This window comes from Lissotriton vulgaris, chromosome 9 (genome assembly GCF_964263255.1).
Source record: "Lissotriton vulgaris chromosome 9, aLisVul1.2, whole genome shotgun sequence".
Lineage (NCBI taxonomy): Eukaryota > Metazoa > Chordata > Amphibia > Caudata > Salamandridae > Lissotriton > Lissotriton vulgaris.
The window spans coordinates 227,753,515-227,765,746 of NC_141697.1; the positions used below are offsets into that span (position 1 = coordinate 227,753,515).

Here is a 12,232-nt window from a genome sequence, read left to right on the forward strand (position 1 = left end):
CTCTGCAGGAGGTCATGTATCTGGTGGACCCTGGCACTCCCAGGAACCCCAAGAGGATCATCCATGTGAACCGCCTTAAGCCTTATCATGACGGGGCTGATGTGACCATGCTGATGGGCGCACTGATGAAGAAAAGGAAGAAGAGATTGAACCTCTCCCTAACCTTCTCCCTCACAACCCTAAAGAGGGTCAATAGAGGGTGTTGTCTTTTCAGACACCCTCTCGGCCCCACAGCAATCTGACTGTCTGCAAGTCCTGCACCAGTATGCTGAGCTCTTCTTATTGACCCCTGGTCAAACAAGCTGGTGTACACATGATGGGACTCTGGGGACAGTCTACCTGTCAAAAATAAAATCTACAGGGAAGTCTGACTAAGTCAAAGAGAGCATCAGGGCTAAAGTCTGCAAGATGCTGGAATTGGTTGTCATTGAGCCCTCTGAGAGCCCCTGTAAACCAACTTTGGGGTTGTTCAAGCAAGTCCCTGTAAAGCAATAATGGTTGCCTGGACTCTCTACACAGTGTACTTCATTTCAGTGTACTGTATAGAGTCAGCTTCCTATATTTTCCCCTTCTCATCACTCAAAAGAGGAGGAGAGCCTTCATCAGTTGGACTTCAAAAGAGCTTTAAGCTTTTACATCGATCATACCAAGGACCATCAGGTGACCATCAGATTCTTGCAGCAACAAAAAGGAAAGGACTGCTCAATGACCAAAAAACAGCCTCCAGAATGTCTACAAGCCAAATCTACTAGGGATAAGGCTACCACCACTGTATTGGCCCTCGAAGTCCCTGTCCTTGACATCTGTCTAGCTGGCATGGGGGCATTGGTACACACATTCATTGAGCACTGCTGCCTTGACAACCAGGTCCGACTGAAAGAAACCTGTTTTGTTCTGCAAAATTATCATGTCTAAACCCTCTCCACAAAGCCTTTTTCTTTGGGAGGTAGTGCTTTGATATTCATTCTAAAGGTGAAGAATCTGCGATTAGACGTATCCTTCAGAAGAACAAGTTCCTGGTGGATAGCCTAACCACAGATCTCCGAGTGTCCTCCTACCTCCCCTTTCTGTGGAGAGGTCTCTTTTTACCAGCTAAAAAGGTCCCAAATTAGAAATCTTCACCCTGGTACCGACATGTTTGTATTGTCTGCCTGGAGATGCTAATTGTTTTGCCAGGTGAGAGGTACATTACTACTATGTATGAAATACAGCATATCCTTCAGATGATGTAGGCTTGGTGGAACAACTAGTATAGATCCGTCTGTGTGGGAGAGAGATGGTCAGATGCCTTCAGTCGTTTGAGACATAGATTTGTGGAGGATACTTCAGCATTGTTAGTTTGCTATCGGGAATATTGGGGAGCTTGGACAGTGATTGAGGTTTGATTTGAGGGTGAAATTTGACTCTTCTTAGTAATTAAGTTGTACACCTTGCCTGAGTCAATTAAGGAGTCAATCAAGAAACTGAAGTTGGCACGTAGGTGTGGTGCTTATATACAGCTACGCCACTATAGGGGCAGAACAAAGCCGAAGTAGTGCCGCACACCATCACCTAGTGGCATGCTCGAGCGCTGCTACAAAAAGTTTCTGGATCCGTTCTGGTGTCTAGGGAATATTCTACAGGTGAAGATTCTGAAATCAGACAGAGTATCCTCCAGAAAAGGCCCTCCGAGACGATCATTTACTTTTTTGTCTGTACCGTTTCTGTGTTTGTCTGTATTCATGTAGATGTTGATGTCTTACTGTGTCCAATGAGGCTGTGCAGCATTGCAGAAGCTCTTGTTGTGGAAAGTATATTAATCTATAACAGATCATGCTTTAAATAAGCAAGGAACATACCTTTGACACTAGGTTTGCTGTATCATATGGGTCATGGAGTCTAACACGACTGACCCAACATCCATAAGGGGTAAAGCTGGAGGACTTGATATGGGCTGTTCTCACATAATGATTCAAAGTATGGATAAAAAGCACATTCGGAGGTTCAGGTTAATGTTCCACAGAGTCTGTTTAGACCTTCCCTTTAGATTAGAGCTTTAAGCAAAACCTCAACCAACCAATGTTACAAGTAACTCAATATTCCTCACCACAACAAAATAAAAAATAGCTATATCATTCTTCATTTTCACATTTTAAACCTTCTCTTTTCCAGAGAGATAACATTTGGGGGCCTTTCTTAATCATTTCACCAGCATCCACACTCAACAACTGGCATCAGGAATTTACCAGATTTGTTCCACGATTTAAGGTAAGAGATATGTCAAAGAAACTGTAGCAATTAAAAATAATTTCTTGATGACTCAAAACTTTTTGCATTTTTAATCATGTCCTTTTTGATTCTGGAAAGAAACCTCAGTAAGCTATTACACCTCAGATGTGTCATGGGAGCAGAGTTCAAATTGTAGACCTTTGTGACTGGAGAAGGGATTTGTAGTCCCACCTTCAGCATATAAATTATGAGATTCCAGGCATATCACATTATCACCCTGTGCCTAAATTAAAAAAGATGTGTGATGTACATATGTGTAATGTCTAAAAATATTTGTGAATGTAAAAATTCACACTGACAATGTGCCTCTCCAAATAACATAGTCACATCTGCCCGCCCCAACTCACCATGGTGAATTCCTTTCTTGCTCATTTACGTTTAGAATCCTCATGGTCAAGAGGGTTCAAATAAAAGAAAAAATATTTCTTGTAAAGCACTGCACTGTTCTTGGAACTAGTTAAGCACTATTGCAAAAGCAGTAATTGAAATGAACTTTGAAAGTGCTGTCGTCAGTTTAGTCTGTTATCCTTTTAAGGTTGAGTTCCAGGTCTGTTGGGCATTACTACTTCTCTTCTCCTATTATATTCCCAGGTTAGGCTCATGTAATGAAGCAGCTTATTTCTCATATTGTCCTCACAATAACATTTTAGCCGTGAACTTTTGCACATAATTGCGTGCGCGACAATGTTGGATTTGTTTCTCTGAAGCTAAACTTGTGTTCGAGGCATGTGGGCTGCTGAATTCATATCTGTGCATAGATCGCCGCCTAGTGTTTGGTCCGGATGATTGCACATTGTTGTCCTGGAAGAGTCTTCGAAGTATCACGAGATAGGTGGCTCCTCCCCTGGACTACAGTGCGCATGGGCATCGACTCCATCCCCAGATTGTTTTTTTCCGCCATTGGGTTCGGATGTCTTTGGTTCTCTCTTGTCGGAATCGATAGAAAAACTTTCCTTGAGACCAAAAGGTCTTTAGTTTACGTCGGTATTGTCTTGCGTTCTGCAACTTCTACTTCGGCTCCGAGCCGAGTTCTGTACTTCCGCGTGCTTTCGGCGCGGAAGACCTTGTCGACGCTCCAGACTCATCGACCATCCATCATGGACCGAAGTCCATTCAAAAGATGTCCGGTCTGCAACTCCAAGTACCCACACATCGATGTCCACCCGGTGTGCAACAAGTGTCTGTCGCCGGACCACGATGAGGCCAAGTGTATGGCCTGTTCGAGATTCAGGTCCAAGAAGACACTCAAGCTCCGTCGAGCTGCGCGCCTGGAGGCCCAGCAATCCGCACCGGCGCCGACGGACATTTTCGATGCTGGGGAGGTCGGGGAGGAAGATATCCAGGACGTCTTGGAATCAAACCCCGCGTCGGACATCGAATAAGACTACGACGCTGATGCCGAGGTTTTCGAAAGCGAAGAAGTCGTCGAGGAGGTGGGAGACTACGACGGGGCCCTCGGGGCCATGGAGGATAGCTCGGACGAGGAGCTCCCTCAAACTGACTCTGGGGCCGTGCCTATCTATAAGGCCCAGGTCGAGGGATCGCCTTCGGGCCTTACCTAAGACCTCGATATCAGTTCTTCGGGCCCGGCCACGGACATTAACGAGTCACTCCCGGTGAAAACGAAACCGAAAGTGAAATTTACGGTCTCGACGCCAGATGCTGCGCAGGGGCAGGTATCGAAACCGAAAGTGCGCATCGCATTGGTCAGATCGAAGACTTCTGAGGCATCGGCGCTGAAGAAAACTAAAATGGCCGTCGAGCCGAAAGGCCAAGTCAAGGTTGCCGAGCCTAAGGCTACCGCACCGAAGACTAAGGTGAAGGTGTTCGACGCTGGCGCATCGGCGCCGAAGACGATCGACGCCGGCAAGGCTCGGGTCGAGCAAAAGAAGGCTGTCGACGACACCAAGAAGTCTCTCGGCGACCCGAAGAGGCGGTCCGATGACCCGAAGGGCCTCTCTGCCCCGCTTCCACACGACAAGGCCAAGGGTGCAGCGCCACGTGAGTCGACTCCGAAGGTAACCTCGAAAGACTCAACTCCAAAACCCTCCTCGAAGGACTCCATGGAACCGGCACGTCCATCTGCCGCTTTCACGAAAAAGGTCACTGAGTCCCTGCAGCGCATTAGGGACGGCGCCGCGGCGGTCGAGCCGAAGGACCCTCGCCTGCCAAGCCTCTGGAGAAACCGGCTAAGGCCTCCACGCCGATCCTCTTTACCTTGCCGCCTAAGACGGCGCCGAAGGCTTTCGCTCCTAGGCCGGGGGCCGGCGTGCCTGAGAAGGTCTCTTCGACGCCGAAGGCGGCGTTGGTGGTCCACGGCCCGCGGCCTCGACAACCCTCGGAGGAGGGGCGTCAAGAACATTTCATCAACGCCGAAACGGGCAGGCTTTCCCTTCTGAAGAGGAAAATCACCCCAGAACCTCAATTGGAGTCTTACAAAATCCCCCTCAAAAAGAAAATGGACTCTGCTGGTACTCCAGCCTTGGTGGAGCCCCTTTCACCACCAGTTCATGAGGTCTCGCCCACTTACTCCGATGTGGACGCTGGTGAGGGCGATGAGGAGGATGAATATAGCTATCCGGTCTACACAGACCCAGAAGATACAACTGGGCCCTGGTCAGCTGGTGGTGACCCTGGGGAACCTCATTCAGGACAAGACCCTCAACTCTTCTCTGCTAAGACTTCACCTACTGAGGACTCTGCTGCTTTCAATGCCCTCATTGAACGGGCCGCTGCCAATCACAATGTCCAACTGCATGCTGACCCTGTGGATGTGGATTTCCTCTTTGACACCTTTTCTGTGTCTGAAAAGACTGTAAAAACTCTGCCAATGCTTAAAGGAGTTTTGAAGCATGCTGCTGAGGTCTTCAAAGAACCTACCAGGGCGAGAGTCATCAACCCAAGGATTGACAAAAAATACAAAGCGGCGCCTACTGATCCAACTTACATTAAAGGACAGTTGCCTCTGGACTCCCTGGTCGTCTCGAATGCCCGCAAGAGGGGGAATTCTCAGACTACGGGTGATGCTCCTCCCCCAGACAAAGAATACAAGGTCTTTGAGGCTTCAGGGAAGAGGGTAGCAGCTCAGGAAGCCAACATATGGCGCATCTCAAACACACAAGCACTTCTGGCGCGTTATGACAGGGCGCACTACGATACCATAGAGACCCTTTTGCAACACCTGCCTGATCAATACAAAGAAGGGGCTGAGATGCTAATCCAAGAGGGGAAGCTGATCTCCAACGCTTCCATTAAGTGCGCTCTGGACGCAGCTGACACCGCTGCGCGAGCCATTAACACCAGTGTTATGCTTCGGAGACATGCCTGGCTCAGAATCTCTGGTTTCAAGCCAGACATCCAAACCACCATCTTGAACCAAACGGTCAACCCAGATTTTATTTATTTGAGATTTTTATTGCGCAACAATTACCCTTGGGTGTCTCGGCGCATGAGATTAATCAGATAAGGACCAGATACACACCGGCTTACTGGTCGAATAACCATGTTTTAAGGAGCTTACGGAAACCTACCAAGTTAGGGGCGGTTTTAATGATGAGAGGGATGGTGTTCCATAGCTTGGGTGTAGCTACCATGAAGCGCCTATCTCCCCAGGTCACTGTTTTAGTTCGAGGGACTGGGAGCATGCATATATTTGCAGATCTGAGCTGTCTTTTTGGGGTGTACAGTTTAAAGGCCTCTCTCAGAAACCTGGGTCCTGTATTATGTATGGCTTTGTAGGCAATACATAATGCCTTAAATTTGATGCGGTTTTCCACTTTTAGCCAATGAAGCTGTCGAATTGCTGTGGTTGTCGGATGGCGTCGGGGGATACCAAGCAGAATTCTGGCTGCCGCATTCTGTATAGACTGAAGTTTCATTAGGACTTGTTTTTGAGTATTCAGAAAGAGGGCATTCCCATAGTCCATCTTCGAGAATACCAGAGTTGTAATGAGGGTTTTCCCTGCTGATACTGGGAGATAGGGCATGAGTTTCCTTATTTTCTTCAGGACATAAAAGGCAGATGATACTACCTTGTTTACATGATGATTGAAAACCAGTTTACTATCAAAAATGACTCCCAAGTTTCTGACCTTGGTAACTGGAACAGGCGGGGGACCCATCTGGCTGGGCCACCATATGGGTGACCATTCCGGGGATAGGCTGCCAAAGGTCATGACCTCGGTCTTATCTGAATTAAGTTTCAGACAATTTGTTGACATCCAAGCGCAAACGACCAGCATTGCTTCTTGAAATTTTGCTGCCACAACTGGACCATCTTTGTGCACTGCCAGGACTAATTGGGTGTCGTCTGCGTAAGACGTCAGACGCAACCCATGAGTTTTTATTACCCTCGCTAAGTCCGCTACATAGATATTAAACAGCGTCGGACTTAGCGAGGAGCCCTGGGGGACCCCACATGGGATTGCGAAGACAGGAGAGTAAAAATTGCCCAACCTCACTGTCTGCGTGCGATTGTTCAAAAAAGATGAAATAAGGTCTCTTGCCACGTCGACAATCCCTAGGGCTGTGACACGGTCGATCAAGATTGCATGATCGACCGTGTCGAAGGCCGCGGACAGGTCCAAAAGTATAAGGACTGCTGCTCCTCCTTGGTCCATGATGGATCTAATTTCATCAGATGCTTTTATAAGTGCAGTCTCAGTCCCATGGCCCTTTCTGAACCCAAACTGAGTATCGTCTAAAAGATTATGAGAGTCGACGAACTCAGAAAGTTGATGGTTCATTAAAGCTTCACAGACTTTTGCCGGGAAAGGAAGACCCGCAATTGGTCTGTAATTGGCCGAGACTGCAGGGTCCAAAGATCACCTGTTTGGCCCGGAGGTTGACACCACCCTTGAGAAAATGAAGAAGGACACTGACAATACACTGCAAAATCCATGGGTGCCTTGCAGTCCCAGCAGTTTCAGGGTGGGTCCTTTCGTCGCTCCAATACCAGAGGCACCTCACTGGGTCAGCTTTCACAGTCCGCGCAATTCTACAAGGGCAACACCCAGACTTCTTATACCAACAAGAGTCGAGGTGGATATCGTGGCAACAGCGCCAAAGGCAGAGGACGTGGCAACAACAGCTCCAGGTCCTCTACCGCCAGCAAACAGTGACGCCTTGTCACTACCCCGACCACATAACACCGGTCGGGGGGAGACTCCAGCAGTTCCTGCCCGTGTGGAAGTCCATCACCACGGACAGGTGGGTCAGAAAACGTATCCAATTTGGTTATTGTCTGGAGTTAACATCCACTCCACCCAACATACCCCCAAGGCACCGTCCTATGTCGGACGAGCACTTGCACTTATTGCAGCAGGAGGTCAACGTCATGCTGCAAAAAGGGGCAATAGAGCTCGTGCCTATGCAGGAAAGAGGCACAGGAGTTTACTCCCTGTACTTCCTGATTCCAAAGAAGGACGGGTCCCTCAGGCCCATCCTGGATCTCAGGCCCGTCAACTTCTACATCCTGTCGGAGCACTTCCATATGCTGACCCTGCAGCAAGTGCTCCCGCTGCTCCAGCAGGGGGACTTTCTCGCACCTTTAGACTTAAAGGATGCGTACTTGCACATTCCACTACATCCTTCACACAGGAAATACCTCAGGTTCACCATACAAAACCAGCACTACCAATTCAGGGTTTTGCCTTTCGGTGTCCCCACGGCACCCAGGGTGTTCACGAAGTGCCTGGCGACGGTGGCGGCACATCTAAGGTGACAAAACATCCACGTCTACCCCTATCTAGTCGACTGGCTCATCCAAGCGAAGTCAGCCCAGCAGTGTGCCGCCCACGTGTCCCACACCATTCACCTCCTGCACGATCTGGGATTCTCACTGAATTACCCAAAATCCCACCTCCAGCCCGCCCACATACGGCAGTATCTGGGTGCGACCATAGACACTCTGGCGGCCACAGCACAGCCGAATTCAGTGAGAGTCAGCAGCATTCAATCGCTGATCCAAAAATTCAGACCTCAACACTTGCTTCCAGCAAGAGTGTTCATGCAGTTGATAGGCATGATGGCCTCCTGCATCTCCATTGTCCCGCACGTGAGACTACATATGCGTCCGCTTCAGGAGTGCTTAGCACGTCAGTGGACTCAGGCTCACGGGCAGTTGAAAGACCTAGTGTTGGTGAGCGGTCGGGCATACAACTCTCTGCATTGGTGGAATCCACGAAACCTTTGCAAGGGCCGACCGTTCCAGGAGCCTGTGCCACAGATCATCCTGACGACGGACGCTTCTCTCCAGGGATGGGGAGCGCATGTACTCCAGTACACTGTGCAGGGACTATGGACGCATCAACTAGGGAAGATGCACATCAATGTTCTGGAACTGATGGCAATCTTCATGGCACTAAAAGCCTTCAAAGTACATCTGTGCAACAAGTCGTGTTGATCCGGACGGACAACATGACGGCAATGTACTACATTCAAAAGCAGGGAGGAACACACTTTCCGCAGCTGTCTCATCTGGCTCAGAGCATGTGGAAGTGGGCCATTCAGAGGAACATCTTCCTCATGGCAGAGCACCTCCCCGGCAAGGACAATCAGATGGCGGACCTGTGGGAGATACATCCATCAGTTCTCCAACCGTACTTCCGAAGGTGGGGTCATCCAGAGATCGACCTCTTCGCCACAAGGGAGAACGCAAAATGCCAAAGCTTCGCCGCCAGGTTCCCACACCCACAGTCGCAGGGCAATGCGATATGGATGAACTGGTCAGGCAAATTTGCGTACGCTTTTCCCCCAGCACCTCTGATACCGCTGGTTGCACGCAAGCTCAGGCAGCACTCGATGACTCTCATCCTGGTTGCTCCAACGTGGGCTCGCCAACCATGGTACACCACGTTTCTAGAACTGTCCGTGGTACCGCATCAAAGGCTTCATCTCACACCCAGCCTTCTGACGCAGAGCCATGGCGACATTCAGCATCCAGATCCGCAACAGCTCAACCTGGCGATCTGGCTCCTGAAGTCCTAGAATTTGGCTACCTACACTTACATTCCGACTGTATGGACATCATTCTGGAGGCAAGAAAGCCCACCACCAGAGCATGCTATGCGGCAAAATGGAAGCAGTTTGTCATTTATTGTGCGGAGCACCACATTAACCCGCTGGATGCTTCCATTCAGAACATCATCTGTTACCTTTTCCATCTATACAAGTGTAATCTGGCCTATGCTTCCATTCGCATTCATCTGTCTGCAATGGCCGCTTATCTCCAAAATAGGCAGCACCTCTCCCTCTTCAGGGTGCCTGCCATTAAGGCTTTTCTGGAAGGGCTCAAACGAGTCATTCCGCCACGGACTACACCAGCTCCTTAGTGGAACCTCAATGTGGTCCTTACCAGGCTGATGGGTCCTCCATTTGAACCACTGCATTCCTGCGAGATTCAGTTCTTGACGTGGAAAGTGGCTTTCCTCATAGCAATTACATCGCTGAGGAGGGTTAGTGAATTGCAAGCCCTCACTATCCAAGAGCCATTTATTCAAATTCATTCCAACAGGGTAGTGCTTCGCACTAACCCTAAGTTTCTACCCAAGGTTGTGTCTCAATTTCATATCAACCAAACAATCGAATTACCTGTTTTCTTTCAAAATCCTGAGTCACTGGCGGAGCGGATGCTCCATACCCTTGACGTTAAAAGGGCCCTAATGTATTACATCGATAGGACCAAGGATTTTAGGAAAACTAAGCAACTCTTTGTCGCCTTTGCACCACACCACAAAGGTAACCCTATTTCCAAGGCTGGTATTGCTAGGTGGATCGTTAAATGTATCCAGATCTGCTATCTGAAAGCAAAACGTACTCTTACCATTCCACTAAGAGCCCACTCAACCAGAAAGTTGGGGGCCTCTATGGCATTCCTTGGAAACATTCCTTTGGAAGACATATGTAGAGCAGCCACATGGTCTACCACACACACATTTACTAAGCATTATTGTGTTGATGTGCACTCCAAACAGCAGGCAGCTGTAGGGCAGGCTGTTCTCAAAACACTTTTCCAAACTGCTGCAGCTGGCACGGGCGGCCGCCGCTAATGGAGGGACTGCTATGTATTCTATGCACAGATATGAATTCAGCAGCCCACATGCCTCAAACCGAATATGCTACTTACCAGTATGTATCTGTTCTTGGCATGTAGGGCTGCTGACATTCATATCGCCCGCCCTCCTCCCCGGCGCCTGTAGCAGCTGCAGTATTCACATATAGCATGGTCATCATTCACTGAGTTTCACTCCATCTTGGCCACAATGGCTTAAGACAATCTGGGGATGGAGTCGATGCCCATGCGCACTGTAGTCCAGGGGAGGAGCCACCTATCTCGTGATACTTCGAAGACTCTTCCAGGACAACAATGTGCAATCATCCGGACCCAACACTAGGCAGCGATCTATGCACAGATATAAATGTCAGCAGCCCTACATGCCAAGAACAGATGCATACTGGTAAGTAGCATATTCGTTACACAACATTATCACAATGCCCTGAACATCATTTACAAGGTCTTTTTGACACTATGTACAAATGTCATCTCTATCTTCATCCACGGGGTGACAGGGATATCTACATAGCTATAACATCACTAATCTATATCCACATCGCAAGGCTGCTTTCTATTATAAGAGATGAGCATCCCAATAGATTAGTAGAGGACACACTTCAGCTGATACCGAGGGTCCTTGCAAGATGAGAATCGATCACGTGGCTGTCTGACATCTCATGAGGGGTGTCCAGTTTGTGACTAAGACAGGGTCCTTCATTCTCTCCCATCAGGTAATGGGGTTGGATAGTGTCTTGGGGGGATTATTGGCTCTACACGTACACACACACTAGGTACACTTAGAGTAGGGTTTGCATAGTAGGAGTACGCTCGATTACTGACTTGTTTTATATGACTGCATATATACACTGTTTTAGCACTATAGTAGAACTATATCTACTATTTACGCTCTTGGTGCTTGTAATCACTTTTATCTTGCACCAGTCCAGACAACCCTTATGGTGTTTTAAGAGATCTTAGACAACCTTCTCTAAGCGGTAGCTGTGGAGAGCAGCCTTCAGGCCTAGTCTAGGAGTGTAAAGCAGCTTGTTTTACCAGAATGCAATCTTATAGTATAGATTAAGTGAAAATGTATTTATTATATAATATTCTCTAACACATAGAAATATCTCCTACCTGGAAATATACACAAAATACTTCAGCAAAGAAGCACAGTAAATAGCATGAAATGCATAGTGGCACCTGTAAGAAAGTGGCTCTATATAAACTGGACCTAAGTACAGTACAGTGTGTATAGAGTCCCCAATCTCCAGAGGTATAACAGAGGTTAAAGTCAGATCTGACCTTACTCTCTAAAGTGGTAGCTTGGTCGAGCAGTAAGGCAGTATCAGAGGACAGTGTAAAGCATTTGTTGTACCCACTCAGTCAGCAAAAAGTTCCACACACTCAAGAACTGAACTCCAGGCCAATTGTTTTTATATCAAAAGATATAGTTGTTTTATTTTTAGAACCAACAGGTATCAAAATATACTTTTCTCAATATGAGTGACTTTAGGTAGTTACTTTGCAGAAAGGCAATAAACTTTGTAAGCACAATAGTTACATTGGTTGCAATAGGCAACACAATTCTAAACACAAGTTAACATTGTGCTCAATGGGTTTTTCTACATAAATGCAGCTGATTACTTTAAGGATTACTTTTCTAACCACAGGACTGGATCCTGGATTCAGTCCCGGGACCTAAACTGTAAACAGTTAAGTAAAAGCGTTTTGATTACAGTTGTGATTTTTAAAGAATATAAATGTATTTTCAAAGTTGACACTTGGAAACTTTTCCGTGAAAAACTAGCAATGTTATGATATGGAAGGAAATTGAAGTCACAGGTAAAGTAGGTTCTCGTTACTTTTGTAATCCAGTACTGGACTCCTAGGTTCTGCACTGGGATCTCTACC

General features: G+C 47.7%; 1 protein-coding gene across 2 annotated transcripts in view; it reads left to right on the forward strand.

Annotated features, from left to right (window-relative positions):
• INO80 (INO80 complex ATPase subunit) overlaps window positions 1-12,232 on the forward strand; it is a 545,189-nt gene that overhangs the window by 239,342 nt on the left and 293,615 nt on the right. For both annotated transcript variants that reach the window (XM_086937360.1, XM_086937361.1), the window contains one exon: window positions 2,152-2,247. In XM_086937360.1, the coding sequence (XP_086793486.1) occupies window positions 2,152-2,247 (96 nt within the window). The remainder of the gene's footprint in view (window positions 1-2,151; window positions 2,248-12,232) is intronic.